This window comes from Petaurus breviceps, unplaced genomic scaffold (assembly GCF_028583685.1).
Source record: "Petaurus breviceps papuanus isolate PSGF00001 unplaced genomic scaffold, PetGlider_PUasm1.0 91041, whole genome shotgun sequence".
NCBI lineage: Eukaryota > Metazoa > Chordata > Mammalia > Diprotodontia > Petauridae > Petaurus > Petaurus breviceps.
The window spans coordinates 7,548,113-7,571,300 of NW_027187400.1; the positions used below are offsets into that span (position 1 = coordinate 7,548,113).

At 42.3% G+C, this 23,188-nt stretch overlaps 1 protein-coding gene across 2 annotated transcripts in view; it reads left to right on the forward strand.

Moving 5' to 3' along the window:
* The first annotated feature begins 1,290 nt into the window (after positions 1 to 1,290).
* The window catches only part of LOC138154347 (RH-like protein), a 27,672-nt gene continuing 5,774 nt past the window's right edge, over positions 1,291 to 23,188 (forward strand). Inside the window, exons 1-8 of one of the 2 annotated variants that reach the window (XM_069079050.1) lie at positions 1,305 to 1,504; positions 8,365 to 8,551; positions 9,533 to 9,683; positions 12,266 to 12,413; positions 15,934 to 16,100; positions 16,298 to 16,435; positions 17,460 to 17,593; positions 18,462 to 18,541. In XM_069079050.1, coding sequence (XP_068935151.1) covers positions 1,360 to 1,504; positions 8,365 to 8,551; positions 9,533 to 9,683; positions 12,266 to 12,413; positions 15,934 to 16,100; positions 16,298 to 16,435; positions 17,460 to 17,593; positions 18,462 to 18,541 — 1,150 coding nt within the window. In that variant the 5' untranslated portion in view covers positions 1,305 to 1,359. Of the gene's footprint in view, positions 1,505 to 8,364; positions 8,552 to 9,532; positions 9,684 to 12,265; positions 12,414 to 15,933; positions 16,101 to 16,297; positions 16,436 to 17,459; positions 17,594 to 18,461; positions 18,542 to 23,188 lie in introns of both variants that reach the window. The other variant, XM_069079052.1, reaches the window with a different exon arrangement.

Here is a 23,188-nt window from a genome sequence, read left to right on the forward strand (position 1 = left end):
ATTTTATGAAAAGTTTTTTTTGTAGCTTCTATAGATATAATTGTGTGATTTTATGTATACTGTTAACATGATTTATCATATTTATAGTTTTCCTTATGTTGAACCAACCCCTAGTTACAGTGTATAATATTTCTAGTATGTTATTGTAGCCTCATTGCTAATATTTTATTTAAAACTTTTGTGGACTATGTTTTACTTGTCATAAGGGAAGGTTTCCATTTGGGGTCATTAGTGAGTAGTGGTAGACATGCAAAAAGCAAAAAGAAGAAGAGAGAAAGAAGGAGAGAGAGAAAGGAATAAACATAAAGAAAAAAAGAAGAAAGGAAGGTAGGAAAGACAGAAAGAAAGTGGCATAAATAACACATTTTAAAAGTACACAGATGAAAACAAAAAACTCAGGAGACATAGAGCAATTTTGTTACTACTCCATAAAATTTATAACACGTAATTTAAATACAAACTATACATAACAAAAATTTAGTTTCATGTACAATCCTCCTTTTTGTTTTTTTATACTAAAATATTCACATTTATTGATGATTTTAAAGTTCACAATAAAACTTAATTTTTTTTAAAAGATACTAGTCAAGAAATGGATGTTTTATTTTATGAAAAGTTTTTTTGTAGATATAATCATGTGATTTTATTATGTATATTGTTAATATGATTTAATTAAATTTATAGTCTTCCTAATGTTGAACCAACCCTAGTCAGTGTATACTATATATAAATAATATAATATAATATATAATATAATGTAAAGAATATAATGTAATATAATGTGATGTGATGTGATATGATATGATATGATATGATACAGTACGATACAATGCAATAGAATAGACTAGAATAATAATAGGCCTACTAGCTCTTTCTCCAGAGCCCCAAAGAAATTGGATCAGAAAGAAGGGACCAAAGCTAATATCCCAGGAGATCTCACTTCAGGAGAAGGTAAAACTATCAAAACTGGCCACCTCAGTCCATCTTGCATGGGCAGTCTTGCTCAGGAAGTTGAAACTGGTGGGTTCTTCAAGAGAAGAATCTGTGGTTGGAAGAATCTGTGGTTCTCTCTTTCTTTCAAGTCATTATAGATCCCACCCCTTCTCCTCCAGGCTGTAGCTCTGGCCTCTGAAGGCATTGTCATGCAATCTAGTTTGCTGTTTTAACTCAATAGACACAGACCCATTGCTGGTCTGAGATAACAGCCAAGGGAGTTTAGGACCTCCCCAGATCTCTAGCCTTATCTGCTCCACAAAATTATTGCCTTTTGAAAGGTGGGGATAAGCAGAGGAAGAGAAAGAGCAAAAGTTATACCCAAGAAGTTTCTTAGGTCTGTCCTGTGGTCTAACTGAGGGCAGGATGGGCTCAAAGTACCAGAAGTCCCTCAGGATATCCCTGCCTTTCTGGGCCCTGATACTGGAAATTGCTTTAATTCTGGTTTTCTTCTTTTTCACATCTTATGAGACACCCTCAAAGAAGTTGAAGCTTCTGAAAACATATCCAGGTAAGTGTTATGAGTTATGCAGTTGGCTTTTGTTAGCAAACCTGAACAACTCTGAAGCCTGTGTATTCATTTGGATGAACCCCATCCCTTCCCCAGCCCACTTCCCACCTCCAGTCCCCCTACATCACCCACATGGATGGATGTCTATTTTCATCTTAAAAGTCTCAAAGGAAGGAGATTCCCCTCAACTTCTTCTTCCCCCAAAATTTATCTGAAGGCTCATAGACCATGAAGTACCATAGTAGGGTTGGAAGGTACCTTAGACTATAGACATTTAGAACACAGAAAATTATAGAGCTGGTAGAGGAACCTAGATCCTAGAATGTTAGAACTAAAAGGAACCTCGGGGTCACATATTTCAAACCTCTCATTTTACAAATGGAGGAGGAGAAGTATTTGTCATAGGTCATAAAGTGGGTTAGTAAAGGTGGGACTAGATGCAGGTATCTAAATCCTAATTCTGTCTGTATTCTCAGGGCCCTCCCAGCTCTGACATCCTGTGTTCTTTTTTTCTTTTGTGTTTTTGCATATTTTTGGAGGGCAATTGGGGTTAAGTGACTTGCCCAAGGTCACATGGCTAGATTTTGTGTGTGTGTGTGTGTGTGTGTGTGTGTGTGTTGTATCTGAGGCTGGATTTGAACTCAAGTCCTCCTGACTCCAGAGCCGGTGCTCCACTCACTGCACCACCTAGCCGCCCCTCATCCTATGTTCTAAGGGCCCTCCCAGCTCTCACATTCTGTGTTCTAAGGGCCCTCCCAGCTCTCACATTCTGTGTTCTACCAGCCCTCTCAACTCTGACATTCTGTGTTCTAAGGGAACTTCCAGTTCTGATGTTTTCTGTTTTGCTTTGACATTCTCTGTTCTAAAGCCCTTCCTAGTTCTGACATTCTGTGTTCTAAGGGCCCTCTTAGTTCTGACATTTTTTGTTCCAAGGCCCCTCACAGCTCTGACATTCTGTGTTCTAAGGCCCCTCCCACTTCTAATGTTCTCTGTTCTGCTTTGATATTCTCTATTCTAAAGCCTTCCCCAGCTCTGCTATTCTGTGTTCTAAGGGCCCTCCCAGCTCTGCTATTCTGTGTTCTAAGGACCTTCCCTGACATTCTGTGTTCTAAGGGCCCTCACAGCTCTGATGTTCTGTGCTCTAAGGACCCTCTCCCCTTACTGATATTACTTGATGTCTGCCCTACATCCTTCATCTTCAATGGTGGTCTTCCCCCCCCCTCAAAAAAAAAGCTCTGTCTCTTCTCTTTCTTTTAAGAACAAATCCTTCCCAGATGAGAAGACAATTGATCATGAAGCTTCCCCTTGACTTTCTCAGACTAGGAAGGTAAAGTTGAAGGAGGTTCAAAGTCACTTGCCCAGCATCAGCAAAAGTTAGCAGGATTTGAACCCAGGTGATCAGATTCCAGAGCCAATGCTGTTCCCACTGGTTGGTCAATGAAATGGTCCTCTAATGTCCATCCCAACTTTGAGGTCCTATGGACCTTATAATGGTAATAATGATTCTTCATGTTAATCTTTTGTTCAGTAACTTAAAAAAGAAATTCTGCATTTCATTTGATTCTCACATTCTCGACCTTGGGAGGGAGGTGGAGTAAGTACCATTGCTCCCATTTTACAGAAGTGGAAACTGAGGCACAGAGAGATGGCATATGAGCACAGCTGCCAAGCTCTTAGTCCAAGGCCTTTTCCCCACCTGGGCTGAGCCTCTCTGAAGCAAAATGTTATTACCCTGAAAAAAAATACTCTTCTGAGTGTGAGTGAAGCAAACAAGCCAGTAGCTACGCTTTTCTTTATTGAAATGAATTTCAGGCTTCTCCCTATATTTACCAGTTGTTTATGATAATGAAGAAACCATTCTCCACTCTTTGGGGAGAGAAAACCAAGACTGAATATGGTTAAATGTTTATCCAAAAGTGATATTAATTCAATTGCTGCAGAGCTGACGATGGGGCCCATTTGATACCTTAGTCATGCTGGAAGAGGGGTTGGGGGAGGGAAACATAATGAGCCACCATTTCCAGGGCTCAGCTGCAGGCACGCAAAGTGTTTGCAGCAGGTGGTGTGAGGGAAAAGGATCAGTTTCACAGAAAATCTGTATACTTTGCTGTTTGGGCCAGATGCCAGAGACAGGGCACCTGGACCCAGAGGGTGAGAGGCCTAGGAATAATTAGGGCCTCTGAGCAGTCGGAATATTTGAGATGGAAGGGATTTTAGAACTCAAAATGTCTGGACTCAGACATTGTTCGAATTGATAGAGGCCTTAGAATGTGGAATGTTAGAAAGTAGAACACTGGAACAAAAAAAAATACCAGCACTGGAAAGAGTTTTGGACCATAAAATATTAGAATATAGAATGTTAGAGTTGGAAAGGACCTTAGAACATAGAATTTTATAATATAAAATGTTGAGACATAGAATTTCAAAGGTAGAGTTGACGTTATAACTTCAAAGTTATAAATACAGAATGTCAGGACTGGGAAGGGCCTTAGAAGACAACATTAGAGATGGAAGGTAGCCTAGAACATAGAATGTCAGAGGTGGAAAAGACCTTGGAACCTAGAATGCCAGATCACATAATGTTGGAATATGGAAGGCTAAAACACAGACCATCAGAACAGATTCTGACCTTGGAATGCAGAACAATAGGATTAGAAGGGATTCTAAAACCTTGAATGTCAGAATGTTAGAACATAGAATGAAGGGACTTTAAAACATAAGATATCAGAAGGGACCTCAGACACCCCCCCTAAAAAAAAGACCCAGGGGAGACTTAGAATATAGGATGTAATAACTAGAAGGTAATATTATATAATGTAATGGGCTGAACATTCTCTAAAGTCTCTTATACATACAAAATCTATGATCCTTTGACCTTTATTAAAAATAAAGCATAAAATGCCAGAACTGGAAAGGACCTAAGAGCATAGAGCATAGATTTAGATCATCTGTTTCAATTATCCATTTAATAGAGGAGGAAATTTAACGCTCAAAGAGTTAAGGGACTAATCCTAAAATAACCAGAGACTAGTAAGATCTAGGACAGGGAAACAATGTCCAGCAGAATTCTCAGTATCCTGTTTTTTTTCCACTCTCAGAGAAGACAATCCCTTCTCCCCCTCCCACCTGGGAAGGGAAGAGGGAAGAGTAGAAGGGAAGGGGGTGAGGAATTAAGTATCACAGAAAGAGCATTAGATTGGGGTTGGGGGGAGAACATTGAAGGGAACTATCCTTTTGCACAAATAGGAAGCTTTCTGTTGGGTATAATCCCTGCTCCTAAAATCCAGTCCTCCTAACCAGCCACAGGAAATCCCATCATTGTTTGGATTTAGATATCAGGAGGCCTCATTTAAATGCAAGTCATTCATGATTGGGATTGATTCAGGGAATTCCTGGATGAATAAACTCCCTCTGTCCAATGTTGGTGGGCACTTTCTCTGTGACTTGTCATATATGAGAGCTGTTCAGAATGCTGAGAAACTAAGTGACTTTCTCAGAATCACACAGTTAAGTATCTGTGTCAGGATTGGAATTCAGATCTTTTTGACTTCTTGATAGTTCTCTATCTGCTCCCAGAGGGGGCTTCTTGAAACTGAGGTCTTGACAGAGGAATGGAAGCTTCCATACCAAATTAAGCCTCCAAACTAGGAAAAGAACCCAGGTCTCCTGATTCCTTGGCCCATACTGTTTTTGTTTTTACCAGGCTGTTGCTTTCATGCCCATTATCACTCAGGAACACCTTGGTGCTGAGCCCATTATCATTTAAGCTGCCTATCTGCTTGGAAGGCAGGGCACAGTGCTGAGGGAGGAGACCCAGGTTAGGTCCAATTTAATTAAGAGGCAGAAAGGCAGGAGAGGTCAGATGCCTTGGCTGATGCCAGGAGACAGAGAAGACCCAGTTAGCCAAAGGGTGGCCTGAGGACTCTGAGGGCCTAGGAAGGGAGGCTGAAGAAGGAGCTGGAAGAGAGGAAAGAGGAATAAACTGTCCTTCCTGGGTTCACAAAGGGTTGATGCTCTTGGAAACCATAGGGGCCTATCAAACTTGGATTACACTCACAGTCAGGCCTCTCCTCCCCATCCCCCATCCCTGATTTTTGCCAGGCATCTAACTGGGCCTAGAGTGATGTCAGTCAGGGCTATGTGGGAGTCCTTACTGGCCAAACAGCTGAGAGCAGGGACAGCTGCAGAGGCTGATAAGGCCCTACCCATGCTGAGCCTGTCCTCTTTATTGTCCTACCCAGAATCATTCCTGTGACTCCCCCTGCCTCTTGCTTGTTCACTGGAATTTGCATGAACCTGTAAGAAAGAGATTCCCTTCCAAAGTTATTTCTTCCCCTTTCAAATTTTTGTACCCACAAAGGGGTATCAAAATGGGGACCCAAAGTGTCTGCAGGGGTAAGTTGGGGGCTGACATATGAATGTGCTTCCTCTGAAGTGGGCACATTTCGATAGAATTATACTTAGAGCTTGTTAGGAACTTTTCATAGGTTCTCCAAGTGGGCAATACTGCCCCCTTGGGGGTGTTGGACCCATCAGGGAGAGGCAGCAGTAGCCTCTAGTGCAATTGGGGGGCATTAAATAAAAATAAGGGGGCAGTGGAAGTGTAAGGAAAGAAGAGAAGAGAAGAAAATTCTGAAAAACTATAAGTTTCATGTGTTGTGCAACAGAATGAAAGTCATAGCGATTACATTATTTTCCAAATAAGTACACAAAATGCAAGTTATAACCTACCAATGGTCAAGTCCACCAACAGGCCTTGACAAGCAAGTGTTGGCAGGAGAGCATGTCCATGTCTTACATAGTCAGGGAGTCCAGCATGCTTCATCAGGAATATGTAGATGTAATAACTTGTTCACAATATGATACTATACAGTTATATGAAGCAATATTGCATTATCAAAATTTCAATGCAGGAAAAAACCCACAAATTTATAATAGATTATTAAATTTAAAATGTGTTATTTAAAAAATATTTTTTATCTTTTTTTGAAATGACACAAATTTCAAGAAAACTGTTAAAGGGTTAAAGAAAGCAGATTTCCATCAGGAGTGGTGTGGGAGAGTGGTGCTGAGTAGTTGTTTTTTTTTTTTAAGTAGGCAGTAGATCAAATAAATTTGGTGCCCTTTGCCTTAGAGCATTGAATGTTAGATCTAGCTAGGGACCTTAGAACATTGAATATCAGACCTAGAAATAGTCTTAGAATATAAAATATTAAAAACAGAAGGGGGCCTTAGGATATAGAATGGCAGCACTGGAAGGCCTCCTAAGAAACAGAATGCCAGAGCTGAGAGGGTCTTTAGCATGTAGAAGGTCAGAGTAGGGAGAGAACTTAGAATGGCAGAGCTGGAAGGAACCTAAGACCATAAATTTTCAGAGCTGGAAAGGCTCTGAGAAGACACAATGGCAGAGCAAACATTGACCTGTGAGGACCTTGAGATCAGGCCCTGGTTTTTTGCTGTTGTTTTTTGTTTGTCTTTCTTTGTATCTAAATCTCTTACTTATAGTGCCTGGTGAATAATTTTGTTGATTGATTGCCTAGAAAGGGCCTTAGAGAACATTTGGCTAACTCTTATTTTACAGATGAGGAAACTGAGACCCAGAGAGGTCAGAGATTCAGTTCTCCATTCAATCCTCTTTCTACCTCTAATGGGATAGTCAGTTTGAGGACCTTATGCCCCCAACTCCCTGTTCCTCATTTCCACACCTTATCATCAGGCTCCATAGAAAAATGATGGCTTCTAGGACACTGCTGTAGTTCCTGAGAGGAGCTAAGGGGGACCTAAATTCATTTGTCTCCACTCTGACCTTCCTCTCTTCCAGTGATCACTCTGGTCTCCATTGCTGGGAACCATAGTTCTCATATCAGTCCTAGCTATTTGGACCTTTCCCCCTAACCTGACACGAACCTAGACTCTAGCTCTCCTTCATGGTCCAATCAAACCTGAAGTCAATAAGGGTGAGAAAGAAGCCTCAGGATCAGGATCCAAATGCAATTGGAAATGTTTAACAAAATAAATAAAAACACAATAAAACAAAGATGATGTTAATTTGTGGTTTTCTAAGGCAGTTGATCAGTTTCTATTTAAGTTGCTAGCTGTCTATGAGGAAGGACTTGGACCCTTGGAGAACTTTACAATCCAGTCCTGTGGGTATGTCTGATGCTGCTCCTCATCTCCTGTCTTTTTGCTTCTGTCATGACTGTCTCCCATGTCTGGAATATTCTACTTCCCCATCCCCATCTTTTAGTGTCTCTGGCTTCAAGACTCTGCCTAAATGATACTTTCTGCAGGAGGCCTTTCCTGGTCCCCCCATCTAGGGGAGACTTCCCGTATCAGATGCCACCCTTAGAACTATCAATTTCCCTCACTAGAATCTAAGCTACTTGAGGGCAGGTGCAGATTTGTTCTTTTTTTTCTTTGTATCGTCAGCTTTCAGCACACACCTGGCACACAGTAAACACTTAATAAATGGTTGCTGATTGATTACTTGCTTGCTCTGCCCTCCCTTCCCAAGTCTGTCAGTCTGTCTCACAGACCCATGGAATCAAACTTAAATAGAAACTGATCAACTGCCTTAGAAAACCACAAATTAACATTATCTTTGTTTTATTGTGTTTTTATTTATTTTGTTAAACATTTCCAATTGCATTTTAAGGTTCGGTTGACTCTCCAGAGCTGTGAGGGTAATGAATTTGACACCTCTGACTTATACCACTTTAGTGCCTCTGGGGATGGGGAGGAAGCAGATGAGGAGAGATGGGCAAGGAGGATTTATGCCTTTAGATTGAAATGTGGCCCCTCCATTTGATGTTCTCCCTCTGCTTTGTCTGTCTCCTCCTCTGGTGCCCTTCTTTGAGCAGCCTTCCAGGATATCAATGTCATGGCCGTGCTTGGCCTGGGCTTCCTCAACGCCTCCTTGAGGAGATACACATGGAGCGGTGTGGCCTTCAACCTCTTCACTCTTGCCCTTGGGGTTCAGTGGGCCATCATCCTGGATGGCTTCCAGTTCTCCTTCTTTAGTAGGAAGATCCCTATCAACATTCAAAGGTACCTGATTTGGGCGGGCCCAGGGACTCCTGCTTGTGTCCCCAGAATGGCTGGGTGGGACTGTAGGGCCTGCAGATAGGGAGGTTCAGGCTCAGCCACCATCAGGCCCTTCTCATGGTCATCTGATTCAGACTCACTGAAGTGCTCAGTATACCATTGCCTTATCAAATGTCATTTCCTATAGCCCGTAAGCAGGGCTTGTGAATTCCATAATGGATAGAGTTCTGGACTTGAAGTTAGGAGGATCTCAGTTTGAATTCTCAGCCACTTCCTAGCTGTGTGACCCTGGGCAAGTCACTTCACCTCTATTTGATTCAGTTTTCTCATCTGTGATGTGGGGATAATAGTAATACTTACCTCATAGGGTTGTTGTGAAAAACAAATAAAATAATATATAAAAACTATGTAACCCATTATAAATATCAAAATACAAGTTATGATGATTATTATAACTAGATTAAACTTAAGAGCACAAAGTTTTGCACTAGCTGTAAATCTTAGGATCCTAGAGGACCCACAGGGTAACAGAAGCTTATCAAAGAAGAATACTTGGTAAATAGCTATATTATGCTATTGAAATATTTCTTAAAACTCTGAAAATATTCCCAGTTGATGAAGTCACAACATTTTTTGCACATTTTTGGAGAAGAAAAACAAATGGATTTAATTGATTTCTTATGTGCATAGGTGTCATAAATTCTAGACATTATTTCCTTTCAAGTTGAATAGGGCATATGGGAAAGCTTACTAAAAGCTAATGGGCATGGGGACTGAGAAAAGGTTGGGAATCCCTGAGATCCAGAATGTTTTCAAATCTACAGATGGGTGAGTACAGGTTATTGCCCAAGAACAGACTGCTCCATAAGGGCAGAGAATGAAGGCAGTGGTACTTGGGATGGGGCATTCTTTGTCTTATGTTGTGTCCTCCCACCTGACTCTTACCCCCCCCCCCACTCAATCCTCACTCTTTCTTTTCCTCAGGATCATACTGGGTACCATGAGTGCTATGTCTGTCCTCATCTCATCTGGGGCCATCCTGGGCAAAGTCAACTTGGTCCAGATGATAGTAATGACCTTGCTGGAAGTAACGGTCTTCCGAGGAGCCATGATGCTGACCCTGAATTTTCTTGATGTACGGCACCGAATTCCTGAAAGTTAGAACTGAAAAGGACCTTAATGGTTTTCTAGTTCATCTCTCTACTTTTATAACAGAGGGAATGAGGCCCCAAGAGAAGAGGAGAGGCCATCTGGTGTAGCTAGACAGAGCACCGAACCTGGAAGCAGATTCTGCCTCCAAAACCTCCTAGCTGTGTAACAGAGGATAAGTCACTTAACCTCTCTGTGCCTCAGTCTCCTCATCTGTAAAATGGGGATGACCATAAGACCATAGAGGGTTGGTATGAGAGTGTAGATTAAGTACTCTGTAAACCTTAAAACGGCATGACAAATATCTCCTAATAATTATTATTAAACCATTTGCCCAAGGTCATACCAGGAGCTAGTTGCAGAATTGGAATTATTCAGTTTAATTTGACAAGTTTTTATTGCATGCCTATTATGTTCTAGGTATTGTGCTAGGTATTAGGGATACAGAACTGAAAATGAAACAGTCCCTTCCCTCAAGGAGGTCACATTCTGCTGCAGAAGCTAAACTCTTCTGGCTCCTAACAATGGGTTCTTTCCAGGGTGCCAGGCTGTCTCTGGTGGCTAAGCTGCTCTTCTTAGATCAGATGGCTTGGAAGAAGATAGTGTGAGCTGTTCTATTAGGGGAAGATGATTTCTAGAAAGGGGCAAATGATTTCCGACACCTTTATTCTCATCTATCACAAGACTGGTTTTGCTGTAATGGAAAAAACACCTAACTGGCAGCTTGAAGATCTGAATTCTAGTCGGTCACTAACTCATTGTGTGACCTTGGATAAGTAAATTTCCTTCCTTGGAGTTTCAATTTCCTTATCTGTAAAATATAGTCCATGAGCTAAGCTCCAATATCCTATGTCCTGAAATCTCTTTCCATTCTAACATCCTATGTTCTAAGTTTCCTTCTAGCCCTGATATTCTATGTTCCTTCCAGCACCAACAGTTTCTGTTCCAGCATTCTATGTTCTAAGCTTATGTCCAGCTCTGATATTCTATGTTTCCAAAATCTTATTTCCCAGGGTCCTTCCAGCTCTAATATGTTTTGTTCTAACAATCTTTGTTTTAAGGTTCCTTTCAGCTCAAACTTTCTATTTTCTAAGATGACTTCAAGTTTTGTCATTCTATGAAATTTAAAAGGTTCCATTAACCTGATTTTAAAATGAAGAATGAGCTATGGAATGGATTTGGTAAATGAAAAAAACCCCATTAAAATATACTTCATTTCTATGGTGTGGATGGTGAGGAGTGAATGCTGAGAGAGGAAGGAAGGGGAGAGGAAGGGGGGAAAGAGGAAATAAGAGGGAGAGATGGAAGCAGGGAAAGAGAGAGAGAATAGAAGGGAGGGAGGGGAAAGGAAGAGTAAGAAGTAATTAGGAGGATCTGTCTCTGAAGAGGGACAGACTGCTCTGAGGATGGAGAAAGAAGCAAAAAGAGAGGAAAAGAATTTTTAAAATGATGATATTTAGGTAATACTTTTAGGTTTACAAGGCACTTTCCTATTGGCCTCAAAACAAAACAACTGTGTGAGGAAGGTGCCATTGGTCTTCCTATCCCCATTTACAGAAGAGGAAGTAGGCTGAGAGATTAAGTGACTTGTCTACAGTCACATAGCTAGTAAGTGCCAGGGGTGGGATTTGAACTCCAGTCTTCCAACTCTAAGCCTAATGCTATCCTACTACACCATGCTATAGAAGGGAAGAACAAAAGAGGGAGGAGGAGCAAAGAAGAGGCAGTTTCTGAGGTCAGTCCAGGCAGACGTTGCTATTTATTTTGTCTGGTTTCTTTTGAGTACAGTCATTACAAGGGAAACATATAAAAGGGCTTGTCATTGATATTGCTAGCAAACTTCAAAGTTTGCAAAATACTTAAATTCTATCTAGTCAGTGTTTCTTCATCTGTAAAATGGGCATGATAGTAACTGAGGTCCCCACTCAGTTGAGGTTCATGGCAGTCCTACAAGTTGAGACCTCGGTCATTATGATCCCATTTGCCAGATGGAGAAACTGAGACTCCATGTGTTCTGTGACATGGTCATATGGGTGCTAAGTATCAGAGACAGGATTTAAACTGAAGTTTCCCACGCTCAAAGGTCAGAGTTCTAATCCCTGCCCCACACCTATACTAGCTCATGTTCTTCTAGAGATGGAAGGTTTCCAAATGGTTTTTCTTCACAGCAGTTCTGTCAGGTAGGTGGTAGTATGATTATTAGATCATACAGATGTACATAGTACAGATGAGGAAACTGAGATTGGTGGGGGGAGTAGAAGTTATTTGGTCATTTTCACACAGGAAGTAGTTGAAATGGGGCTTGAATGCTGGTCTTCGGGTGTCTGGGCTAGTCATTATTTCCACTTACCTTCATTCCTCTGGCCACTTTTTATGCATAAAATTTCAGTTCAACAAGTTATTTGCTGAATGGGAGAACCCTGGCATCCAAACAGTTAAGAAAATAATTCCTTGCTTTAAACCAGCTGAGCCATAGGAATAGGAAGAGGAAGAAATCCAGGGGAGGCTAGGAATTGGCCACATGTTTACCAGCCTTGGTCTCAAAGCATGTCCTGGGTTGAGTTACAGGGGAAGGAATATGAGAGCATGATGCAAATCCACGTGTTTGGGGCCTACTTTGGTGTGGCCGTGGCCTGGTGCCTCTCGGGGCCGGAGCTGAATGCAGCCAAGGAGAAGGAGCGGAGAGCCACAACTTCCAGTCTGTTCACCACACTGGGTAAGAGGAAGGCAGTGGGAGGCCTGCATTCTGGGATCTGAAGTACTGGGGGAAATCCTGCCTATAAATATCTCACTCTTGGTGCCTGAAATTCAACCATTAATGTAGCCAAGTCATTCTTTTCAGTTGAACATTGACTGATGTTGCCATAAGCCCTAAGATGCAAATACATCAGGGAGGAAGAACTATTGAGTCCTTAGCAAGCATTAATGCTTTTAGGAGTGAGGACTGGGAGTGTTCCAATGCTGGGAGCAATCTTAGAACATGAGTACATAGGACTTCAGTTTTGGAAGAGGCCTTAGAAAATAATGTTAAAGCTAGAAGGGGATCTTAGAACACAGGATGTTAGAGCTGGGGAGGGCCCTTAGAACACAGGATGTCAGAGCTGGGAGGGCCCTTAGAACACAGGAGGTCAGAGCTGGGAGGGCCCTTAGAACACAGGATGTCAGAGCTGGGAGGGCCCTTAGAACACAAGATGTCAGAGCTTGGGAGGGCCCTTAGAACACAGGAGGTCAGAGGTGGGAGGGGCCTGAAATGACAGAATGTCAGAGCTTGGGAGGGCCCTTAGAATACAGACTATCAGAGCTGGGAGGGGCCTTAGAACACAGAATGTGAGAGTTGAGAGGGTTCTTAGAACACTGAATATCAGGGCTGGGAGAATCCTTAGAGCAGAGGATGTCAGAGCTGGGAGGGTCCTTAGGACACAGAATGTCAGAGTTGGAAGGGCCCTTAGCATAGAGAAGTTACCTTAAAATATAGAATGTATCCAACCCTCATTTTATAGATGAGTGTCATGGAGGTGAAGTTACCCTACCCAAATGAGTTATCTAGCAGAATCAAGATTAGAACCTGGGACCTCCTGGTTCCCCAGCATGTATTTTTCCTGCTCCCTCCACTGGCTAGTAGATTCACTTATCAGATACATGTATGCAGCCAGTTTTTTGGGTTTTTTTCAGTGTGTGGTTATGGGAGGCTATGTGTGTAGGTCTGTTAAATAGGGTCCATTACAATATGCAGTAAGGAGCCTGAACACTTGGGTCCCAGGGATAGTTCTGTTTCTAACCTTCCTTTGGGAGATATGGAAGAAGAGAAGATTCAGCAGGGGAGCACTCTGGGAATTTACAATCCTTTTAGGGAGATGCATACACTCTCATTTTTGTCTTTGCATACCCATTACCTCGTATAGCATCTGGCACATAATAAAGGCTTAATAAATATTTGGTGTTAAGTTTATATAACTGACCATTCAAAGCAGCATGTGATAAGGGTCCAATCAGTCAATCAGTAGTTACTGAGAAGCACAGTAGAACAGTGGAAAGATCGATAGATTTTTTTTAGTCTGAAGACTTGAGTTCAAATCTCATCCCTGCTATTTGCTACCTGTGGGACCTTGGGCAAGTCACTTAACTCCTCTAGGCCTCATTTTACTCATATGTGACATGAGGGGATAGAATTAGGTGGTCTCTAAAGTATATTCTAATTCTAGATTTATAAGTATTTATTAGGTTTCTTCTAGGTACCCAGGGTAGCTAGGTGGTACAGTGTATAAGGAACGAGGATTAGAGTCAAGAAGACCTGAGTTCAAATCCATCCTCAGACACTTACTAGCTGTCTGACCCTGGGCAAGTCACTTAACTCTGTTTGCCTCAGTTTCCTCATCTGTAAAATGAGCTGGAGGAGGAAATGGCAAGCTAGTATCTTTGCCAAGAAACCCCTAAATGGGACCATGAAGAGCCAGACAATCACCACCACTATCACAACATGCCCAGGAACTGTTCTAGGTGCTGAAGGAAGATAGTCCATAATTCCTTTAAGAGTTTTAGCTAAGGAGGAGGTCCCAGGTCCCACAGGGACTAACTAGAACCAAGCATCAATAAGTTAACAAGCATTCACTAAGCACCTGCTGGATGCTAGATGCTATACTAGGCTCTGGGAATACAAAGACAAAAAAAAAGTCAGTTCCTTGCCCTCAATAAACTTACTTTCTTAGAGTAATGGGTAGAAGTTACAGAGAGGGAAATTTTAGTCCAACATAAAGAAAACCTTCCTAATGAGTCCAGCTGTCCAAAATTGGGATGATCTCCCTTGAGAGGTAGAGAATGAGTCCCCCCTCACTGGTCTTTGAGTGGAGGCTGGGTGAACACTTGTAGGGCAAGTGGTCATGGGGATCCTTGTTTAGGACCAAATGCCCTCTGAGATTCTGTGATCAGCCTATGATAGGTTGGGCAAGAAAAAGCCTTTTGGTTTGATTTCTGTGGACTTTGATTTCCAAGTCTGATTACAGTCGCTGCAAACAGAAGTGCCTCCACTAGTTTTCCCTGAGATCAGAGGGGTGGGGAGCATGGAGAAGGGGTCATGTGAGCAGGGGGAGGGGGTGTGCTGGAGGCAAAGTCTTCTAAGCAGGTTAGGTGGGATCCAAGCACATTCTTCAGTTCGTGAGCCCTGATGAGGCTGCGCTTAAGTGAATGAACTCATCCCTGGCCTCCTCCTGATACCTCCCCATTCCCACCCGCATTGTACAGGAACTTAAGGAAGGGTTATAAATGGGTTGCATTTAGAAAAATCAATTTGCTCTTAGTGGCTGCCAACACCATCAGATAACCGGCCTGACCAGCTTGTTTGGGGGACCCTTTCCTTTAATCTTGCACATCCCCCAGCAGGCTGGCAGGGAGGTAGGCCACCTCTGTATTAATTTTGCTGGGAAGCCAGGACATCAGGTGCGCTGGCACCTGATAACAAACAGTCCTCTCATTCTAGCCTGGGCCTTAGCTGCGTTAAGCTCTCAACAGGGCAGAGAACTCCAGCGGCCAAGGTTTCTCCATGGGAAGGGAAGGATGTATGACAGTAGAAAGCCATAGCCCAAGCAGAAAGTGGGGATTTTGGAGATGGAAATAATCATAACAGTAAAAATGACGACAGATCTCACCAGACTGTACCGCAGGCAGACCAAACTGTTGCCCTCAATGAATGAAATGGAACAATTTAAGAATAGGGCTTTAATTGATTTATCCACACGGAAGCCTTCTCATCTCCAAAGGATGGGGAGTAATGATACTAATAATAAGAAACAGCATTTCTAGACTGCTTTAAGGTTCTCAAAGAGCTTGACAGATGTCATTGTATCTGGTTCTCAAAACAACCAGTGAGACAGATGGGATTATTATTATTATTCCTATTTTCAGGATGGGGAAATTCTGAAAGAAATAAAAGTATTTTGGGGTGGACCAAGAACTATAGTGGAAGGACTGTCAAGTAAGCCAATGAAGGGATCTAGGTGGGATCTGGGCTACTGAAATGTATGGGAAAATTCAGGGACTAGGCTACTGCTTTCAGACATGGTCTTTTTTCTTTTAGGGATCCAGGTTCCATCACGCCATCAGTTCCTTAAAGTTTTCCAATAGCCTGTGTTCTCTGGCCCCTTATATCTCTAACATTCCATATTTGAGTCTGCCTAGTAGCCTGGGAAAATGGATTGACCTACTATTGACACTCTCTATCTGTTACCAACTCTATCTCCCAGGTACCCTTTTCCTGTGGATCTTCTGGCCAACCTTCAATTCTGCCCTACTAGACCAGCCCAGTGAGAAGGAAACTGCTGTATATAACACTTACTATGCCCTTGCTGCCAGTTCAGTGGCTGCCATGTCATTGTCGGCTGCAACTCACTCAGATGGGAAAATCAGTATGGTAAGAAGAAGGCATTTTTCTCTGTGTCAGGATGTCACTGAAAGTTGCCCCCAGATCTCAACCTTCTGTCTTGGTCCCAGCTGGCTTGGACAACATGAATGAATACAAAGGGTACTGGCTTTTAACCTTGCCTTTGCTGTTTGATGTTGGACTTCTCTATTTCTCTGTTTCCCCAAGTGTGAACTATTTTTCTACAGACCCATGTCCACAGAGCAACGTTGGCTGGAGGGGTCGCTGTGGGGGTTGCCACCAACCTCATCTACTCACCTTGGATTGCTATGGTGCTGGGGCTTCTTGCAGGCATGATATCCATCATAGGAGCCAAATGCTTGCCGGTAATGGGTTATAAATTTGAGGTTGGAGCTTACGGAAGAAGTATTTTGTTGATGTTTTCAGAATCTTAGAGTTAATAGAAACCCTAGAGTCTGATAACCCCTTTTGACATATGGGGAAACTGAGGCACAGAGAGGTTAATTACCTCATTGAAGATTACACTGGTAAGTATGTTGGTATCGATAATGAAAAGGCCATGTGTATCAGGGTAAGAAACTTACATCTTCATTTTTTGGGTACTTTCAAGTTTTTGAAAAATTAAATAAATTTTTTATTGGCACCTACATTTCTCAATGTGCTCCATTACCCTCCCTTTCCCAGAGAGCTAGCCTTTATTACAAAGAATAAAAAAGGCAGAAATAACTATTCAGTGAAACCTACTAATATATAGAAAAAAAGTTTGACACGAGAAATACTCATGGTCCCTTCCCTCTGCAAATGGCGTGAGGGAGTTGCCTTCTCATAGCTCTTCTCTGGGACCAAACTTGGTTATACTTTTTAAAAAATGTATTTGTATTTATTTGTGAAGTATTTACCAATTACATGTAAAAATTTTTTAAATTCATTTTTAAAAATTTGAGTTTCAAATTCTCTCCTTCCCACCCCATGAGAAAGCAAGTGATAGGATATTGATTATACATAGTCATAATTTTAAAGCATTGAAATAACCATGGCTTCCTCCTTATTCTTTCCATTTCCATTGCTGTAGCCATCACTTGTAACATTTTCCTAGTTCAGTTCACTTTGCTTTACATCAAGAGTCTGCCTCTTTAATAAAGTAGATACTGGGGAGCCATTGAAGGTGTTTGTTCAGAGAAATGAGTGACATGATCACATCTGTACAGCCAGAAAGCTTCTCTGGCTGTGTGTCCAGAACAGATTGGGGGGGGAGAGAAGGTTAAATTTAGGCAGGGAGTCTTACTGGGAGTCCAAGTGAATCTGTGAGTCTAAGGAGATTTGACTCAGGTAAGGCAGGACTCTCTCCTATCACCAGAGATCTAACCTTCACCATTTTTCTCTTCCTAGGAGTGTTTAAACCGTACCATTGGGCTTCACGACACCTGTGAAGTTCATTCTACCTTTGGATTGCCGGCGCTTCTGGGAGGGCTAACGTACATTATGTTGGAGATTGAGCAAGCTAGCTGGGCCAGTTTCTCCGGGTAGGTCCTCTGGATCTTTTCCCCAGATGCTCTACTCAAGAGTAAAGCACAGCTAGGCTCAGAGAATGAGAACTGTTCTATGGATTTGAAAATCCACAGGATCATAGAATCTTGGGTTTGAGAATTGGAAGGGAATTTGTCCATCTGAGGCAGCCTAGTATAGGGAGAGGAGAACAAAACCTGGAATCAGGAAGACCTAGGTTCAAATCCTGCCCCAGACACTTAATAGCTGTGTGACCTTGGGCAAATCATTTCTCCTCTCCTCTGTAAGATGAAGAAGTTGAGCTAGTGATTGTTTAATCATTAAGATTCATTCCAACACCAAGACAATAACAGCTTGAATTTCTAAAGCATTTTAAGGATCATAAAGTGATTATCTTCATAACAACCTCAAAGCAGGAAAGGCAAGAGTTATTACCTCCATTTTAAAGGGGAGTAAACTGAGACTCTGAGGTTATAGAACTAGTAAGAGTCTGAGGCAAGATTCAAAGTTAGGGCTCTGGCCTTGGAATTAGGAGCTCTGGCTTTGGTTCTTGCTTCAGACTCTTACTAGTCGTAAACTATGTCTAACACACACCCCCCCCACACACACACCCCCCCACACACCTAAAAACAGGAGCCTGTCAACAGCAGAGTAAAATCAGAAACTCTGGTGGTTGCCCTGACAGGAATTCCCCCTCCCCAAGTCCTGATCACTGTTGGCTTCTGGGATGGAAAACGTCAAGATGCCCAGCTGCCTCCTTACCCTGCACCAGGCCCCTAATCCTGATGGGTCACCTATACATCATCGGCAGCAACAACCCACACAGAGCTTCTCTCGTCACTGCCTGAAACCTGAGAATGAATGCCTCTGTTTTGTCTCCCTCAGGGTTGGCTTTCAGGTCCTGGTTTTAGCCAGCCCTCTTAGCCTGTTCATGGCTATGGGTTTGGTGGGAGGTGTCCTGACAGGTCAGTATCACCCTCACTGGCTTTTTCCTTCTATGTTCAAGAAGTTCAACTTGATTTTGTCTTGTGTGTGTGTGTGTGTGTGTGTGTGTGTGTGTGTTTATAGTATATTATTATTGTTACTCATAATATATTATGTATTATAGCATTGTATTTTATATATCATTATATATTACATAGGCACATATTTTATATATACATATTATATATATATATATATATATATATATATATAGAGAGAGAGAGAGAGAGAGAGAGAGAGAGTGTGTGTCTCAAAAGTCTTAGTGCTTTGTAAGCTTAAGCATCTTTAATGCTTACAGCTGCACTAAGACTTTTGGGACACCTCAGGAGCAAAGTACTCCAAGAATCCATTTGATGTCAGGATCACAGGAAAAGGAAAACTTGTCTCACCAATTCTCTTAGGAATTGCTCTCAGCTCCTAGCCATCTGTTAAGTAAGTCTGCCATTGGGCACATAAGCCAGATGCCCTGCAGAACATGGCAAATATCTTTCTCTGAGTCATCTCAGGAGGTTCAAAGCTGCCATCTGGGAACCTGAACCCCTGCGTGCATCTGTCCGAGGGGGGGCCTGCTGCTCAATACCTCATTTATTAGGTTTAGCTTCCTTCTCCTTTGTCTTCTCCCAGAGTCATGGGGTTGGTCAGATCAAAAGACTGACCACCTGCTAAGTGCATGCTGCCAGGTCAGACCCTGGGAAGAGGGAAAGATAAGAGTCCTGATAGGTATAAAGGGATGAAGAGCTTTGCTGCTGCCTTTTGAAAAGTCCCTTGGTCATACACATCTTATGCCATCTCTCTCATCCCATTTAAGGTTCCTGAGTCCCACAGCTGCCACCTTGTTGGCATTTTCTAGCTTTGGATAGTGCAGGGGAAACAGGTACTGGCTGTCTAGCAGGAGACCACTGCCAAAAATTCTAAATACATAAGAGGAGGGCTTTGGGGGAAGAAAAATCTAAAGAATAAAAATAAAAAATCCTTTCAATGGTTTATAATTCCATCAGGGTGGGCCTTTCCTCCACCTTAGAAAATTCCTCCTTTTTTATGTGTAAGGAAATAGCTTCATGAGTTACTATGGCCAAAAAATGTTATCCAAAGTCCAGTACCCTGGGGATAAACTTCTTGGAACTGAGTTAGGCTGGCCTTTCCAGACCCATGCGCAGAATCTCCCCAGCTTGGCAGGATCTCCAGAGACTCGTACTCAGTTCATAAAGCCTTTGAGAAAAAGGGTACCTTTACAACATGATGAGACAGAAACATAAAACTTCAATGGGGGGATAATGTTAAGAGCAATGACAATAGCAATTATAATAACAACTGATAGCATCAGCATAGGACTTTAGGGGAGAGATAATAACAAGAATTAGTAATAATGACGGTTGACATAAGCATGTAACTTTGGTGGAGGGATAGTAATAACCACAGCAGCAGCAGGAGCAGCAGAAATGCTGACAGCAAACACTGGCATTCACTACAGGACAGTAGTATGGCTTGCCTTTGAGAAATTCCTTTAATGTCCCCAAGCTTCCCATGAAAGAAAGGGGCCGGTCTTTTTAACACCAACATTCTACTGGTGTTGATTTGTGGAACATGGGATACAAGAGTCTTTGAAGAATGAACAATGGATATCATACACAGAGGGCAATGGAAGAGCCCAAGGTTGGGTGAGCAGGCTGCAACACAAGACCAATGGGGGACTCCAAAGAGTAGATGTCAGAAGTGTCATCAAGGAATTGTATGACAGGAAGAGAAGGTGAACTGGCTGGGATGAAGGCAGGCTGTCACAGTGCTCCTTTGGCACCTCTGTAGTATCTGGAGAAAATGAGGAGGAAGGTCCAGTATGGTGGTTGAACCTCTTTGGTGAATATAGGGGAGGGTATGGATTAGAGTTGCCCAGTATGGGCAGGCCTGGATAGGCTGTGACCTGCATTGCTGGAGGGGACTTTTACAGCTTTGAGATCACAGATCCAAGGCTTATAAAGCACTTTGCTTGCTTATTTGATAATGCAGGTATTATCCCACTTTAAAGAGGAGGATAAGGGCACCCAGAGGGAAAAAAAAATTATTAAGCACCTACTATGTGCCAGGCGCTTTAAAATATTATGTCATTTAACCTTTATAAAAACAATCCTGGAAGGTGGGTGTTTATTTATTATCACCATTTTATAGTTGAGGAAACTGGTACAAACAGAAGTTAGGTGACTTGCCCAGGGTCACAGAGCCAGTAAGTGTCTGAGGCTGGATTTGAACTCGATTCTATCTACTGTGCATCTAGCGGTCTTCTGCAATTAGAAGTGATTGGATTTAGAGTTAGAGGACCTGAGTTCTAGTTTTGGTTCTGTTACTGGCTAGTGCTTAGCATAGGGCCTGGTACACAGTAGATGCTTAACAAATGTTCGTCCACTTGACTTGTTGACCTTTGTGGCCTTAAGCAAGTCACTGGACATACTGAAGCTTCAGTTTCTTCATTTGTAGTGAGGGAATTAGATTTAGATAATCTTTGAGATTCAATTTAATTTAGCAAACGTTTATTAAATGCCCACTCTGCGCCAGGTGATTCTCTAAGATTATAGGTTATAATCCAGAGAAGTTCCTTATACCAGTTAATTCTTAGGCTTGGTCCAAAAAAAGTCTAGGGGTGGGGGGAGGTTAGCAGGGATTCAAAACTAACGAAGAAATAGTCTACACTCACAGAGCTTACGTTTCAAGTTTTTAAAAATTGGAGAGAGACAGAGAGATAGAAAGAGGGAGAGAGAGACACAGAGAGACAGAGAGACAGAGACAGAGAGAGACACAGAGAGAGAAGGACAGAGAGAGAGTGGGAGGGAGAGAGGAGTGGTGGAGAGACAGAGGGAGAGGGAGAGAGAGAGAGAGTTAATAACTGGGGAGGATCTGAGAAGGTGAGAGGTAGGAGATTTCTTCCAGATCTAAATCCTAGAATCTGGCAACTAGACTAAGGTCATAGTCAGAAAACTTGAGAGCAGGGACTGAGAACTCAGGTCTTCTCTCTCTCAGAGGCACCACAATAATGAATATTCATAAGATGAATATTCATTGTCCCTGAGACACCTGTGGAAAGGCTAAAACTCTATTTGATAGCCTCTGTTTGACGAGGAAGTTATTTGAGACACATACATTGTAGAAAGATTTCTAGCCCTAAATAACTGAGACCACTTTTGGGGACTGGGAGGGAGACAGTATTTGAAGGACTAAGCTTTAACTGACCAGATTGTGAGTCTTGTGAGGGCAGGGACTGTGCCTTGTCTAAAACTGCTTTCCCCCAGCTCTTGGCATGGTTCTCTCTACAAAGTAGGTCCTTGACAAATGTTTGTGTATGCCAAATTCACTTATGATGGAATAGAACTCTGATCTGCCATGCTATTTGTGGTATACTTGCTAATGTGTTTAAGGTCTATGCCCCTTACCCTGACCGAGAGTAGATCAGGAGGCTAAGGACACACCTGCTAAAGATAAATCCAATCAATTCACACAATGGAGCCAATTCATGTGAGAATGGATTTTCTGGGAGAACAACAGGTTTTGGAAACCTGGGAAATGAGATAGGGTTAACCCACCTGAGACTGTAGGAGTGGCAGGGCAGGAAGCAAGTTCTTTAGAAACCTTTTCTCTCCTCATATAAGGTTTAAATGGAATCTCTGTAACTCCGGCTATTGAAAACAAAGAGGCCAAAGGTTGTTCTAGGTGATGGGCCTCAATATGCCATCGTGATCTGATTTATGAGGAAGCAACTGGGTGGTGCAGCATAGAGGGCACTGGGCCAGGAGTCGGGAAGACCTGAGTTCAAACCTGGCTTCTTATTCTTATTGGTTGTGTGATCCCAGGCACATCGTTTCAGCATCTGCCTCAGTTTCCTCATGTGTAAAATAGGGATAATAGTGGTACCTCCCTTCTGGATTATTGTGAAGATCACATGAGAACGCATTTCTGAAGTGTCCAGTACAGTGCCTGATACATGGCAGGTGCTACATAAAGGCTTCCTCCATGAAAGAATGTTAGAGTGAATCCTTTAGACCATCTGCTGGGAGTTCATGAACCACTAAAGGGGAAACACTGAACTGGATGACCTCTAAGGTAACCTTTCAGCTCAAGATCTATGATCTTGCTTTTATTAAGCACCTACTATGTACCAGGTACTGGGGATATGAATGCAAACAGTCCCTGCTCTCAAGGAGCTTACAGTCTAATGGGTGAAACTACATGCAAACAGCTATATATGAACAAGGTATGACATGACAATTTGGAGATAATCAACAAAGAGAAGGCACTAAGATTAAGAGGGACTGGGGAAGGCTTCTTGTAGATGATGGGCTTTGAGCTGAGCTTTGAAGTAAGCTGTAGCAGCAAGCACCCCAGCGTCCCCAGGGTTGTTGCCACCACAGGTTCTTAGATCTGCTTTGATAAAGGAAAGCAACTCAAAACGGGTTAACAAGCTTACTTTAATCAGTCATAGATGTATCATTTACCTAGTTCAGGGGAAAGAGGTCAGCACCCCGAACTTCAAAGTATACAGATGGAATTATCAAGACAGAGAAACAGATCAAGTAGACAGATTTCCAAACTGTCCAACCATTACATCCATACCCAATCGACATCTGGGTTTCAACATCTGGGTT